The sequence below is a fragment of the Pinus tabuliformis genome, chromosome 1_2, assembly GCF_031772625.1.
Source record: "Pinus tabuliformis cultivar Carrire ecotype Pingquan chromosome 1_2, CPIR1, whole genome shotgun sequence".
NCBI lineage: Eukaryota > Viridiplantae > Streptophyta > Pinopsida > Pinales > Pinaceae > Pinus > Pinus tabuliformis.
The window spans coordinates 638,826,027-638,837,781 of record NC_142298.1 but is presented as its reverse complement, the minus strand read 5'-3'; the positions used below and the strand labels follow the sequence as shown (position 1 = coordinate 638,837,781).

The window sequence follows — 11,755 nt, the reverse complement described above, 5'->3', positions numbered from 1 at the left end:
ACACTTAAATTATAATATATCATTAAAATTCATATATAATTAATTAATATTTTTTTGCCAACATAATTTCATGATTTAGCATAAACTTAACCATTTATGGAAATATATTTAACCACACATTATAACTATATAATACATATTTGAAATGACAAATTTTAAACACTTAAATTATAATATATCATTAAAATTTATATCTATTTTATAACTATATAATACATATATCAATTGAAAACTTTTAAACACTTAAATTATAATATATCATTAACATTTATATATAATTAATTAATATTGTTTTGCAAACATAACTTCATGATTTAGCATACAATTAATTGTTTATAGAAATATATTTAACCACACATTATAACTATATAACACATATTTGAAATGACAATTTTTAAAAATATATCTATCTATATATCTATATATATATATATATATATATATATATATATATATATATATTTCCAACGTAACTTCATGATTTAAGATAAAAGATAATTATAGTTTTTATCATTAAAATTTATATATAAATGAATTAATTTTTCATTGTTAACATAAGATCATATTTAAAACACAAAATATAAATTTTTAAGTGTGCAAATATTTTACAAATTACATACCTTCAACTAGTTTGCAAAGTTCTTATCCTTTACATGGGGGTTCCTGTATTGGGCGTTCTCAATTAAGGTTAAATCATGATTTATGCATAACCAACAAATTTTAGTTATTTTTTTTTTAACAGTAACAGATATCTTTTATTAAAAAAATCTGGTTTGACCAAGGTCTATACGCCCAATTTTACATAGCATTCCTTTCATTTTTCCCGCCTTAGGAGGTTCTGCAAGCCTGAAAACTGACACCTCTCCTCTGCGCATTTTCCGGCATAGGGACAAGGTTTGCCGTGGCTTTATCTGAAACCGCAAGCCTGAGAAATGACACCTCTCAGGACTCTGCGCATTTTCCGGCATAGGGACAAGGATTGCCGAGGCTTTATCTGAAACCACTGAAGATCTTGGCACATTTTGGGTTGCTGTCCACTGTAGACTTATAGTTTTCTATATCAGGCCATTGCTATCCTTTGTGGAGCCCTCCAAACGAGCCCAATGGCGTCGGCAGAGCACTGTCCAGCAGTATTCTTTTACATAGTCCTCCAACCGATCCCTTTCTGAGTGCAGTAACGTCATCATAGTGGGTGTCGACAAAGTCCAACTGATTGTTGAGGTGAGATGCATATGCCGCCTTCAGATTCGATGGAGGAAAGACTTGGCATTTGCAAAAAGGGGCTCCTCTGTTCCGAAATAATTTGCAGGCCTCCATCTTTTTCAAGCTGCTACTTCCCTGTGAGAATGTATTTGCTAAGGAGAAAGTTCCCCAAATTTTACCTGTACACCTCTTGCTGAGCCCTGTTACAGATGATGTGCCGAAAATATCAGTCTTATTCCTCTCATGCATGTTCAGTGTGGTATGATCCTTGCTTTCTGCTTCTTATTCTGATCTGCCCTTTAGCTAAGATATGCTATATGAATTAGCGCTGTTTCCATTGTAGTTTAGAGTTCCCGGTTCTAATAGGCAACCTTTGTTTGCCATTTCGTCTGCCTCCCTATTCAGACTTCTGAGGATGTGATAAATTTTGTAGGAGGTGAAGTCTTGCAGGATTAGCTTCAGCCTATTCAGAGACTTATTGAGGATTGCATTGCTGAACTGGTCATCTGAATTGATCTTCCTAATGAGGATTTCGGAGTCTCCGAATGCTTGCCAGTCTTTGATGCCTTTATCCCGAACTATTTGGCAGGCTTTTGTGAGGGCGAGAAGCTCTGCCTGATTGTTTGTGGAAATGCCAAGCCCCCAGCAGAAATGGACCTTTCTGAGATTGTCTGCGAAGTATATGACTCCACCAGCTCCCGCAGCCCCCGGATTTCCTTTGGAGGCTCCGTCAAAGAAGATTGAAGTTGTGTTTTGCATCTTCCACCAGTTTTGGAAAGCTGCTTCAGATTCTCTGATTTTCCATGAAGGAGAGGGGAGGGGAGGGGGAAGGGAGAGGACTTTTCAAGAGGGATGAGGGCTGTGGAGGTTCAGCCAAGCCTTTTCATAGGGGAGAAGGGAGGAGTCAGAGAAATGGGAGTGCTGGAGGACTGATTCTATGAGGAGGGCTTTAACAATTGAGGCGGATTTAGCAGGAGAGAGAGAGGAATTGTTGAAAATTAAATCATTCCGGGCCAGCCAAATTTCCCAGCTTACAAATTTAGGAATGGAAAGCCATATGTGAAGCCACAAGGATTTATTTGGAATGGGATGAGGATAGTGATGAAGCCATTCAGAAAAGAGAACAGCAATGGAGCTGTGATGGGGCGGGGAGACGGGCAGACCAAGAAGGGTTAATGTCCAAACTTCTTTGGCAAAAACGCAGTCAATAAACAGGTGGGAGGCTGTTTCTCCTGAGTTTCTGCACATTGCACATCTATGAGGCCCAACAAAGTTTCGTTTTGCCAAGTTGTCCCCTGTGAGCTGTTTATTCTGAATGAGGGTCCAAAAGAAGAAATTGACTTTGGGAAGTCCCTTGGCACTCCATACCTGTTTCCAGAACGATGGCGTTCTCAGTCTGTCTTTTTTGATCTGCAGGGTAGAGTAACCCAAAGATGGCGTATAAAACCCAGTTTCACCCCACCCCCATCTGTCAGCGATATTGCGATGTATCGGCGCTGCATTTAAGAGCAGTGATTTGAGAATTTCAGTTTGGTGTTGAAATTGCGCTGGCACTGGAGGGATCGCCCATTCGATCCAATTTCCTTTGCTGTCCCACTCAGAGATATCATTCAACTTTCTTATTCCTGCATCGTGAAGCCAGTTTCTGATGTCCCGGATTTCTGCATGGGAGTTAAGAGGAGGGTTGTTCATGATGCGATCTTTCCAGAGAAGGGTCTTCTCCCCATTACCCGGGATGCGGTATAGATGTTTACTGAAGCTGCTTATGCTTTTCCTGCAGAGATTCCAGGTGAGAGTGCCTGCTGAAGTATTATTTGCTGACAGGTGCCTGAGGGAGATCCCCTGCGCATATTTTGAGATGAACGTTTCACTGACCTGATGTGTAGGATCTGAGTATATTTTCCACAGAAGCTTGCATCCAAGTAGCAGATTAGAAAGAGCAGGATCTCTGATCTGGAGCCCACCGTCGAGAGTTGGCCGCTTGACTAGTTCCCAGTTTGCCAAATGAATTTTATTGTGGTTGCCTCTGCCTCCTTTCCAGAGAAAGTCTCGTAGAAGACAGGAGATCTGTTCTGTAATGTGTTTCGGGGCCAAAAGAAAGGAGGCTTGATAAATGGGAAGAGCAGATAAGACGGATTTAAGAAGGATAAATTTCCCTCCCTTGGTTAGCCAATAAACTCACCAGGAAGTGATCTTGTCTTTAATTTTGCTTGTGATGCCATGCCACAAAGATCTATTATTGACTCCGGTTGTGAGGGGTAAGCCGAGATATTTGATGCTGTCCCATTGAGCGAAGCACTCAAATCCAAGGATCTGGGCTATATTATTGAGATTATGTTGGCTCACATTCCATCCGAAGATCGAGCTCTTTTTGTCATTTATAACAGCTCCTGAAGCTCTACAGTAACATTTTAAAACAGCATTAAAATTGGCTGCGATTCTAGTAGAGGCTCCTCCTAGAAGAATGGAGTCATCTGCAAATAAAGCATGATTTATTGGGTTTAGATCATTTGCGATTCGGATTCCTGGGAGTTCTCCTGTGTTCATTTCCGCAGCCAGCTTCCTGCTAAGAGAATCTGCCATGAGAATGTACAAGAAAGGTGAGAGTGGACAACCTTGCCTTAATCCGCGCTGAGCTTGAAAGAAGGATGTTGGGCGTCCATTAACCATGGGGGAAATCCAGGGGCATGAGATGCAAGCTTTGATAAGATTGATGAACTGAGGAGGAAAGCCAAAGGATCGTAGGACTTGGAGAAGAAAGGAATGGTTGACTCTATCGAATGCGTTAGCCATATCAAGCTTGATCAGCATCCCCTTCTCTTTCCTCTGATTGCTGGAATGGATAGCTTCCTGCACTTGGATGATATTGTCCAAGATATGTCTGCCTTTGACAAACCCCCCTTGGGCATTGGATATCAGTTTGTCCAGAAGGGGTTTAATTCTGTTTGCCAGAATCTTGGACAGAATTTTATAGGAGGCATTGCATAGGGAGATGGGCCTAAACCTGCTGAATGTTTCTGGGTTGGCCTCTTTTGGTATTAGAGCGAGAAAGGTGGAGTTGGTGCCTCCCCCAATCTTGGCTTTCCCAAAGAAACCTTGTATCATTTTCAGCAAGTCTATTTTGATGATGTCCCAGCAGACTTTGAAGAAATGTATTGTGAAACTGTCTGGCCCAGGGGCCTTATCTGGTTCCATTGCCCAAATAACCTTGATGATTTCTTCTTCAGAAACTGGTTTCAGTAAAGCCTGATTGTCTTCATGGGTGATGAGGTGGGGAATATGAGAGAGAAGATCCTCAATGTCTTCTTTGCTTCCTTCATGCCTTGTGCCATATAGGTTTTTGAAATGATTTTCAGCTGCAATTTTTATTTGGTTGAATTTATTATAAACCTGCCCTTCATCATTTTTAATCTCAGTGATATGATTCCGAGATAGGCGGGCTTTGTATTGTCGGTGGAAAAAGGCAATATTTCGGTCTCCTGCCTTTAGCCAGAGGCTGCGAGATTTAAGTCTCCAGTGCTCTTCTTCCCTTCTGCAAGATTGGTGATGTTTCTTTGAAAGGCTGCTTCTTTATCTAAAATTTCCGGGGTAATGTGGAGCCCTTCCATATCTATTTGCAAGGTTTCCAACTGCTGAACATCGAATTTTCTCTACTGGGTGGTGGGGTTATGGAGTTTCCTTAGCCACTCTTTTAGAGCTTTTTTGGTGGCTTTTAATTTTTGCTCCCAAACAAAACTTGGGGATCCGTTGATGGGGATATCCCAAGCTGATTGGATCGTGTCCATGACCCTATTTTTTCAATCCAAAGAGGACTGAATTTAAAGGGAATGGGGCCAAGATCTTCTTCAGGAGCCAAAAGGAGTTGGATTGGCTTGTGATCCGAGGAGAGCTTGGGTAGAATTTTTGTTGATATGAGAAGATTTTCCATCAGCAGGGAACTTTGAATTAGAAATTTGTCCAGTCGGGCAGCGATGTGGTCAGACCCAGATCTGTTATTGGTCCAAGTATATTTGCCTCTCACCGGGGCAAAATCAAGTAGATCCCTCTGCTGCATTATTTCCTCTACCAATGGGAGCAACTGATCTCTACTGCTGTTTCCCCCCCTTTTTTCTTTTGGCTTCATGACTAAGTTGAGATCTCCTCCCAAGACAATGTTATTTAGGGAGTGTTGATCTAAGAAGGCCGAAACAGTATTCCAACAGTCTCATTTTTCTACATAATTTACAGGAACATATAAATTGAATAAAGCTATAGTTAACTTACTTTCTAAATGCTTGAGCTCCGTGAAGATCCAGTGTTGGGTCTCATGGGAGTTTGACAGGTGGAACTGATCTTCCGACCAGAGAGTTGCAATGCCCCCCGAGGTTCCCCTTGAGCTGACTGCTATGCCTTCGTTCTTCTTCCATTTAGATTTGCTGATATCCTTGAGGGCTTGCCCATCGATTTTGGTCTCTTGGAGCAAGAGGATGTCTGAGGGTTCTATTTTCATCAGATCTTTGACGGCTTCAATTTTTGGTTGGGTCCCCAGGCCTCTACAGTTCCAAGAGACTATACGCATTATTTACCTGGCGAGGGATTTGGGATTCCTCCCTTGATGGATCTTCCTCTAGTATTTCTTCCTATAGTCATCTCTATTGTGGACTGGCTTCCTTGCATTTTGAGACGCTCTGCATCCTCCTCCCTGGCTGCTTTGTGGGTCTTCCTACCTACTTTCTTTGAGGGTCTCTCATAGGTCTCTTCATCTGAGGAGTCTGAAGGATCTGGCAATTTTTTCTTCTTTATTATATCTGCATACGAAGGCCTGGAGGGGCTGTCCTAAGGAGAGCCGAGCGATGCCTCTCCGCCTCGCTCTTTATTTGTCTGTGTTTCTTCGACCTGTGCTGGATTGATCATATCCGTTTCTGGGGGTTCTGATGGAGAGGCTTCTTCAGTGCTTGGGGTCTCATTCGGTTTCTGTTGGGTTTCATTTTCTTTGCTGGCTTTTCCTTGATTATTCCCTTTTGTGGCTCCTTTCCCTGTTGCTTTTGCATGGCCCGTTTTCTGAATTGTAGTCCATTGATCTCCCTTGTGGGGGTGGCTCTGATCTTCCATTTTTTTCTTGAAATATTTTGCAAAGTGGCCATAGCCATGGCAGTGTCTGCATTTGAAGGGGATCTACTCGTAATCTAGCTCTTGGATATGTGACCATCCTGCCACAGTAAGTTTTATTGCCTCGGGTAGTCCTTCTTCCAGATCTACTTCCACGCATATTCGAGCACAGGAATATTGATCTTTCCTTGCAGCGTGATCAATGTATTTGCCAAGGGAGTTGCCGATGATTTGGAGAGATTTCTGGCTCCAGCAGTGCAGGGGAATATGGGGAAGCCGCACCAAACTAGAACCGCAGAAGGAACATCTTGGGTCGGGTCGAAATATGGAGACCATTTGTTTAAATATAGTCCCTGTGGCCCCATGAAGTATGGCCCGTTCTTGAAGATGAGACTTCGGTCTTCTGCTGATTCAAAGACAAATACAAAGAAACCTTTTCCTACAAAATAAGATTTAATTCCTTCCTTGATCAGAGGGGTCCAGTTTCTCTTGATCCAGTTTTCTACAGATTTGGGCGATGGCCAGAGGCCGGTGAACTGCCCTATGAGCCCTCTATCAGCTAGATTCAGAGCTGAGCGGCAGGTTTCTTCCTCAGGGAGGGCCACCGAGGGAATGCATTCTTTTTTCTTGACGAATTTATGTTGTTGAGCAGATGGTGGGCGTTTGTTGCATGCTTCAATAATTTTTTGGAATTCTATAACTTCTGGAGGGAGGGGGGGAGGATCCGCCTCCCCTTCACTGGGCATGGCTGCCAAGAGCCGCAGCTGCCGATCGCAGCACTAGCACGGGGGCGGCGCAGGGGCTAGGTCATGCTCGCAGATCCGATCGCAGTCCTCTTTTACATAAATCAACAAATTTTAGTTATTTAACTAAATCAAGTTATGCAATTTAATTTAGTTGGTAATGGAAATATAACATTTTCCAAAGCACTAATTTTTCATCTCCCTATATTATGCTCACATATAGCATTATTTGGAAAAGTAATTGGCCCATTATCCACACATATGTTCTTTTCTTGCAAGGAACAAACATCACATATTCTAATTAGGGGAATTGCATTAAAGGTTCATGAACCACATATCCACATACTTGCAGTTCAAACACTTTGTATGTGAACTAGATTCACCTTGCACACGCCATCACTACTGACCAATTTTCTTTACTAACCATTACAAGTAGAGTAATTGAAGCCTATATTTTACTTTGAAATTTTGACCACAAACATATTCTCACATAGTATAATTAGGAAAGATGTAAGTGGTCCATCATCCACATGTTGTTTCTTTTCTTGCAAGGAACAAACATCACATAGTGTAATCAGGGGAATTGTATTAAAGGATCATGAACCACATATCCACATACTTGTAATTCAAACACATATTATGTGCACTATATTCACCTTGCACACACCATCACTACTAACCATTTTTATTTACTAACCATTACAAGTAGAGTAATTCCTTATATTTTATTTTGAAATTTTACACACAAATATATGCTCACATAGTATAATTAGGAAAAAAGTAAGTGTCCCATCATCCACACAACATTAATTTTCTTGCAAGGAACAAACATCACATAGTTTAATTAAGGTAATTGTAAAGGATCATCACATATCCACATCAATTCACACTTTGTATGCTCACATTTTCACTTGCACACACATTCACCCCAAACACTAAGCTCACTTAAACTTTGTTTAAAGGGTATCCTCTTTCTGGAATCTTTGTACTGAATTTATTTGAGCTTATATTTTGTTTCAAACCCTAAGTGGAGCAAAGTATTTCTAAAAAAAACCTTAACATGAACAAACTAAATTCCCCAAATGGGCCATAAGATAATTTATAGTTAGGCTAGGAGTAGGGTGAGAGGAAACACATAAGCCGTCATGGTTGTTTGTCATATTGAAACATAGAAAGTTGTCTTTTGGGGAGCTTAAAATCCTACATCATCCAGTGACAAATCCAGTACACGGAAATGAACCCATGAAAGGGGTAAGGCCTAGGCAGTGAATTATCATAGACCTTCATGTTATCTCCTGACATGTGGTAGGGTTTTGGGTCCAAAATTGACAACAAGAAACTGAGATTCATCCATGCCTACCGGACGTAGGTAAATTAGTGGCCAAATATTAGGGCATATTTCCCTATAGGTTGACGTGCGGGATCACTTCTAAGACATGAGGTGATATTGGTTAGGCTACTAGAAGCATCGCCACCTCTTTCGAGACATAGTTCTAGTATGATTAGCTACTATGACCCTATTCATACTTTTTGGTTTTCTGGCTGCTGGAAGCGTTGCCAATGACATTTGTGACATAGCCCTAGTACACTATTTTGAAATCTTCACAAGGCCCAGTTACTACTTGAGTGGAAGGAGGTTAGGTCTTTTTAGGAATGTTTCTCATTCACAAAACCTCAGATAAACCTTTTTTGTTGATTGTTTCACACATTAGAATTAAATGGAAAATAAACCATTTGTTTTTCACTTTGTCTTATGTATGTGATTCATTTGGTTTTCCTAAAGAAAATGTATGTATTCCAGTGTGCTTACAAATGTAATTGTCTCAGGTGTTGTTGATTTCTTTCCTTTATTTCCAATTGATTTCTTTCTCAGAATAGAATTTTTTGTCATTAGTTACATGTATCATAAGGCTTATATCATCTTCAGGTGTCTCCTACATATAATTCACATCATCATGAAAATTCTTTTAGCTCTCATATATGTTGAATGCTTTAACCTTTCATCATATTCTAAATCACCATTTTTTTGAAACAAGGAGCAATACTTTTATTGACCTATGCTCTTCTTCGACTCATGTTTCCTCGAGCTCGAAACCCTTTTATTTTCATGTTTCAACTTAGAACCCTTGGTCCATGTTAACTTCACTACCTAGTTTCCAAATGTCAACTTGTTTTTCATTTAAAATTGCTCTCGGGTTTGTGACTAGAACCCTAGGCTTTCTAAATTATCTTTTACTAATTGAGGAGGAACACATTTACCTTACATCATATTTTGAATAACCCTTTTTTTTTTATCACAAGGAACGATACTTTTATTGACCTGCGCTCTTCTTCGACTCATGTTCCCTGAGCTCGAAACCATTTTATTTTCATGTTTCAACTTAGAACCCTTGGTCCATGTCAACTTCACTACCTAGTTTCCAAATGTTAACTTGTTTTTCATTTAAATTTTCTCTAGGGTTTGTGACTAGAACCATAGGGTTTCCAAATTATCTTTTACTTATTGAGGAGGAATACATTTACCTTTCAATGTATTTTGAATCACCCTTTTTGTTTACATAGGGACTGATACTTTTACTAGTGCGATCTTCTTTGGCCCATCTTTCCCTGAGCTCAAAACATTTTTATTTTCATGTTTCAACTTAGAACCCTTGGTCAATGTTAACTTTCGCTACCTAGATGCCAATTCTCAACTTGTTTTTCATTTAAATTTTCCCTAGGGTTTGCTACTAGAACTTTAGGGTTCTCAAATTGATTTTTATTGACTGAGGAGGAATTCTTTTACCTTTCATCATATTCTAAATCACCCCTTTTGTTGACATAGGGACCAATACTTTTAATGGTGTGCTCTTCTTCGATCCATATTTCGTTGATGTTGAAAGCCTTTTCTTTTCATATTTCAACTTAGAACCCTTGGTCCATATCAATTTCTGCTACCTAGCTACCTACTATCAAATCATACTAAGACCTTCCACCTCTGGTGATTTTTTCAATAAACATGTGCATCTAGGTATACTATTCACTTGTCTTATGGTGATGAGTTACTTGACTTAGAAGTATATTTTCTATTCCACTATTCAGGGATGGAAATTCAACAACCATGTGAGGGAGAATATGTGCGCTGTCAAGTTGATAATCCAGATGATGATCAAGGTGTGACCTATGGACCTTATCAACCACTAGAGGAAAATGTGCTCTATCAAGTCGATCTTCCATCACAAGGGGAACAACATGTGCCACATCAAGTTAATCAAACACTGGAGGAAGAAGATTTTCCCTATCAAATTGATCAATCATCGAAAGAACGAATTGTTTCCTCTGAAGTTCACAAGATAACAGGGAGTTGCAGTGGTTTGGAAAGGGACAGACCATTTGCATAAAATTTGGATACAAGCACAACATAGGACCTCAGGGAGCCTATCCCTACTTGCACTTTTAGAGGCCATATTATCAACATCATTCGACAATATTTTGAGAAAAAAATTATTTGTCTCACAATCTTAGATACTACATGGGTTGATCAAACATAAGAAACTAAAACATGCCACAAAGCTTTTGGTTGTCCAAGATGCTAAAATCAAGAAGACACATGTGAATTTCACTGAAAATATATCAAAGGCATTCACAATGTTTAGGAAATCAAGAAAACCCAATGTTCAAGTTGCACGCAGGGAAATTACAATTTTCTATTGTTGCACCAAATACATCAAGACAACAAAAGTTGGAAAAAATGTCAAAATTGATCCATGTCTCAAGAAAAACATTACACAAGCATACCAAATTCAGGGTTCAAGTAAATGAAATGATGAATCTCCTTGTTGGGCTCTTATCACTAGGAACCCTACTAAGAAAATCTTACAACATGAATCAAAGCACTTTTGGTATAGTTTTAGGAGAGCCATTCCCGTGCTATTCCAGATAGAAATCATGTCATATGACATTGCATAACTAAAGGTGAGTATGTGGAAAATGATAAGCACATTGTATAAATGACAAAATGTGCCTTGCTCAAGGAATTTCAGGAAATAAATCAACATGTGAATATATCCATAAGGATGTTTCAAAAATTGAAACCATGGATTATTACGCCTAATACAACCCGTGACACATGTTTTTACCAATATCATGTTGAATTTCAACTTCATTATGGCACTTTCCAGGAATTTTACAAGAATAACTATAACGATTACCCTCCTCCTACTACAATGCATGATTTAGTTTCATTATTATTGTGCAGAAGGGAGCCAAAAGAGTTGTTTTACAAGAAAACATGTATAGGTGGGAGAAGATGCACTAAATGTGCTGATTTGGAATTATTCCATGGGAACTTTCTTATTTATCTGAACCAGTTTGGGATGTCAGATGTCACCATCACATGGAAGCATTATGAGTATGATGTGGGAAATCAACCATGTTCCTCAACTCTGACACCTAGGAGGAACAACCATGTTGAGGATGAAATTCCTATTTCATAATTCATGGGGGTGTTTCAAAACAAGATCTATAAATATACCAAATGATCGCACAGGTCCAGATGGAAAGCCTCTAAATTTAAGCATTATCACGAAGTATTTCATCCAGGCACAATCTTATAAGTGGTGGAATTTCCTGAGAATTACACATTTTCTCCTCAAACAGAGATCCAGAGTGAGTATTATCACTGAGACCAAGTGTCCATATTCATACATGTTCTATACTAAAATGCATAATTGAATCCTGTG

The 11,755-nt window shown here is 39.5% G+C and overlaps 1 protein-coding gene across 1 annotated transcript; it reads right to left on the bottom strand.

The window, feature by feature from the left end:
• Positions 1 to 1,506: 1,506 nt before the first annotated feature.
• On the bottom strand, positions 1,507 to 5,761 carry LOC149207268 (uncharacterized). The gene is made up of 4 exons (XM_089397988.1): positions 5,467 to 5,761; positions 3,550 to 4,682; positions 2,239 to 3,183; positions 1,507 to 1,962 (listed from the first exon to the last, which is right to left on the bottom strand). Exons 1-4 carry the CDS (start codon positions 5,759 to 5,761, stop codon positions 1,507 to 1,509), a joined length of 2,829 nt encoding a protein of 942 aa, XP_089254114.1.
• Positions 5,762 to 11,755: the final 5,994 nt, after the last annotated feature.

Coding starts and splice junctions, on each gene's coding strand:
- LOC149207268 (XM_089397988.1), bottom strand. CDS start 5,761: ATGCGTATAGTCTCTTGGAACTGTAGAGGCCTGGGGACCCAACCAAAA. Junction 4,683..5,466: donor GGAGCTCAAGCATTTAGAAA/GTAAGTTAACTA, acceptor GGCTAAAGGCAG/GAGACCGAAATATTGCCTTT. Junction 3,184..3,549: donor GCTCGATCTTCGGATGGAAT/GTGAGCCAACAT, acceptor GAACTAGTCAAG/CGGCCAACTCTCGACGGTGG.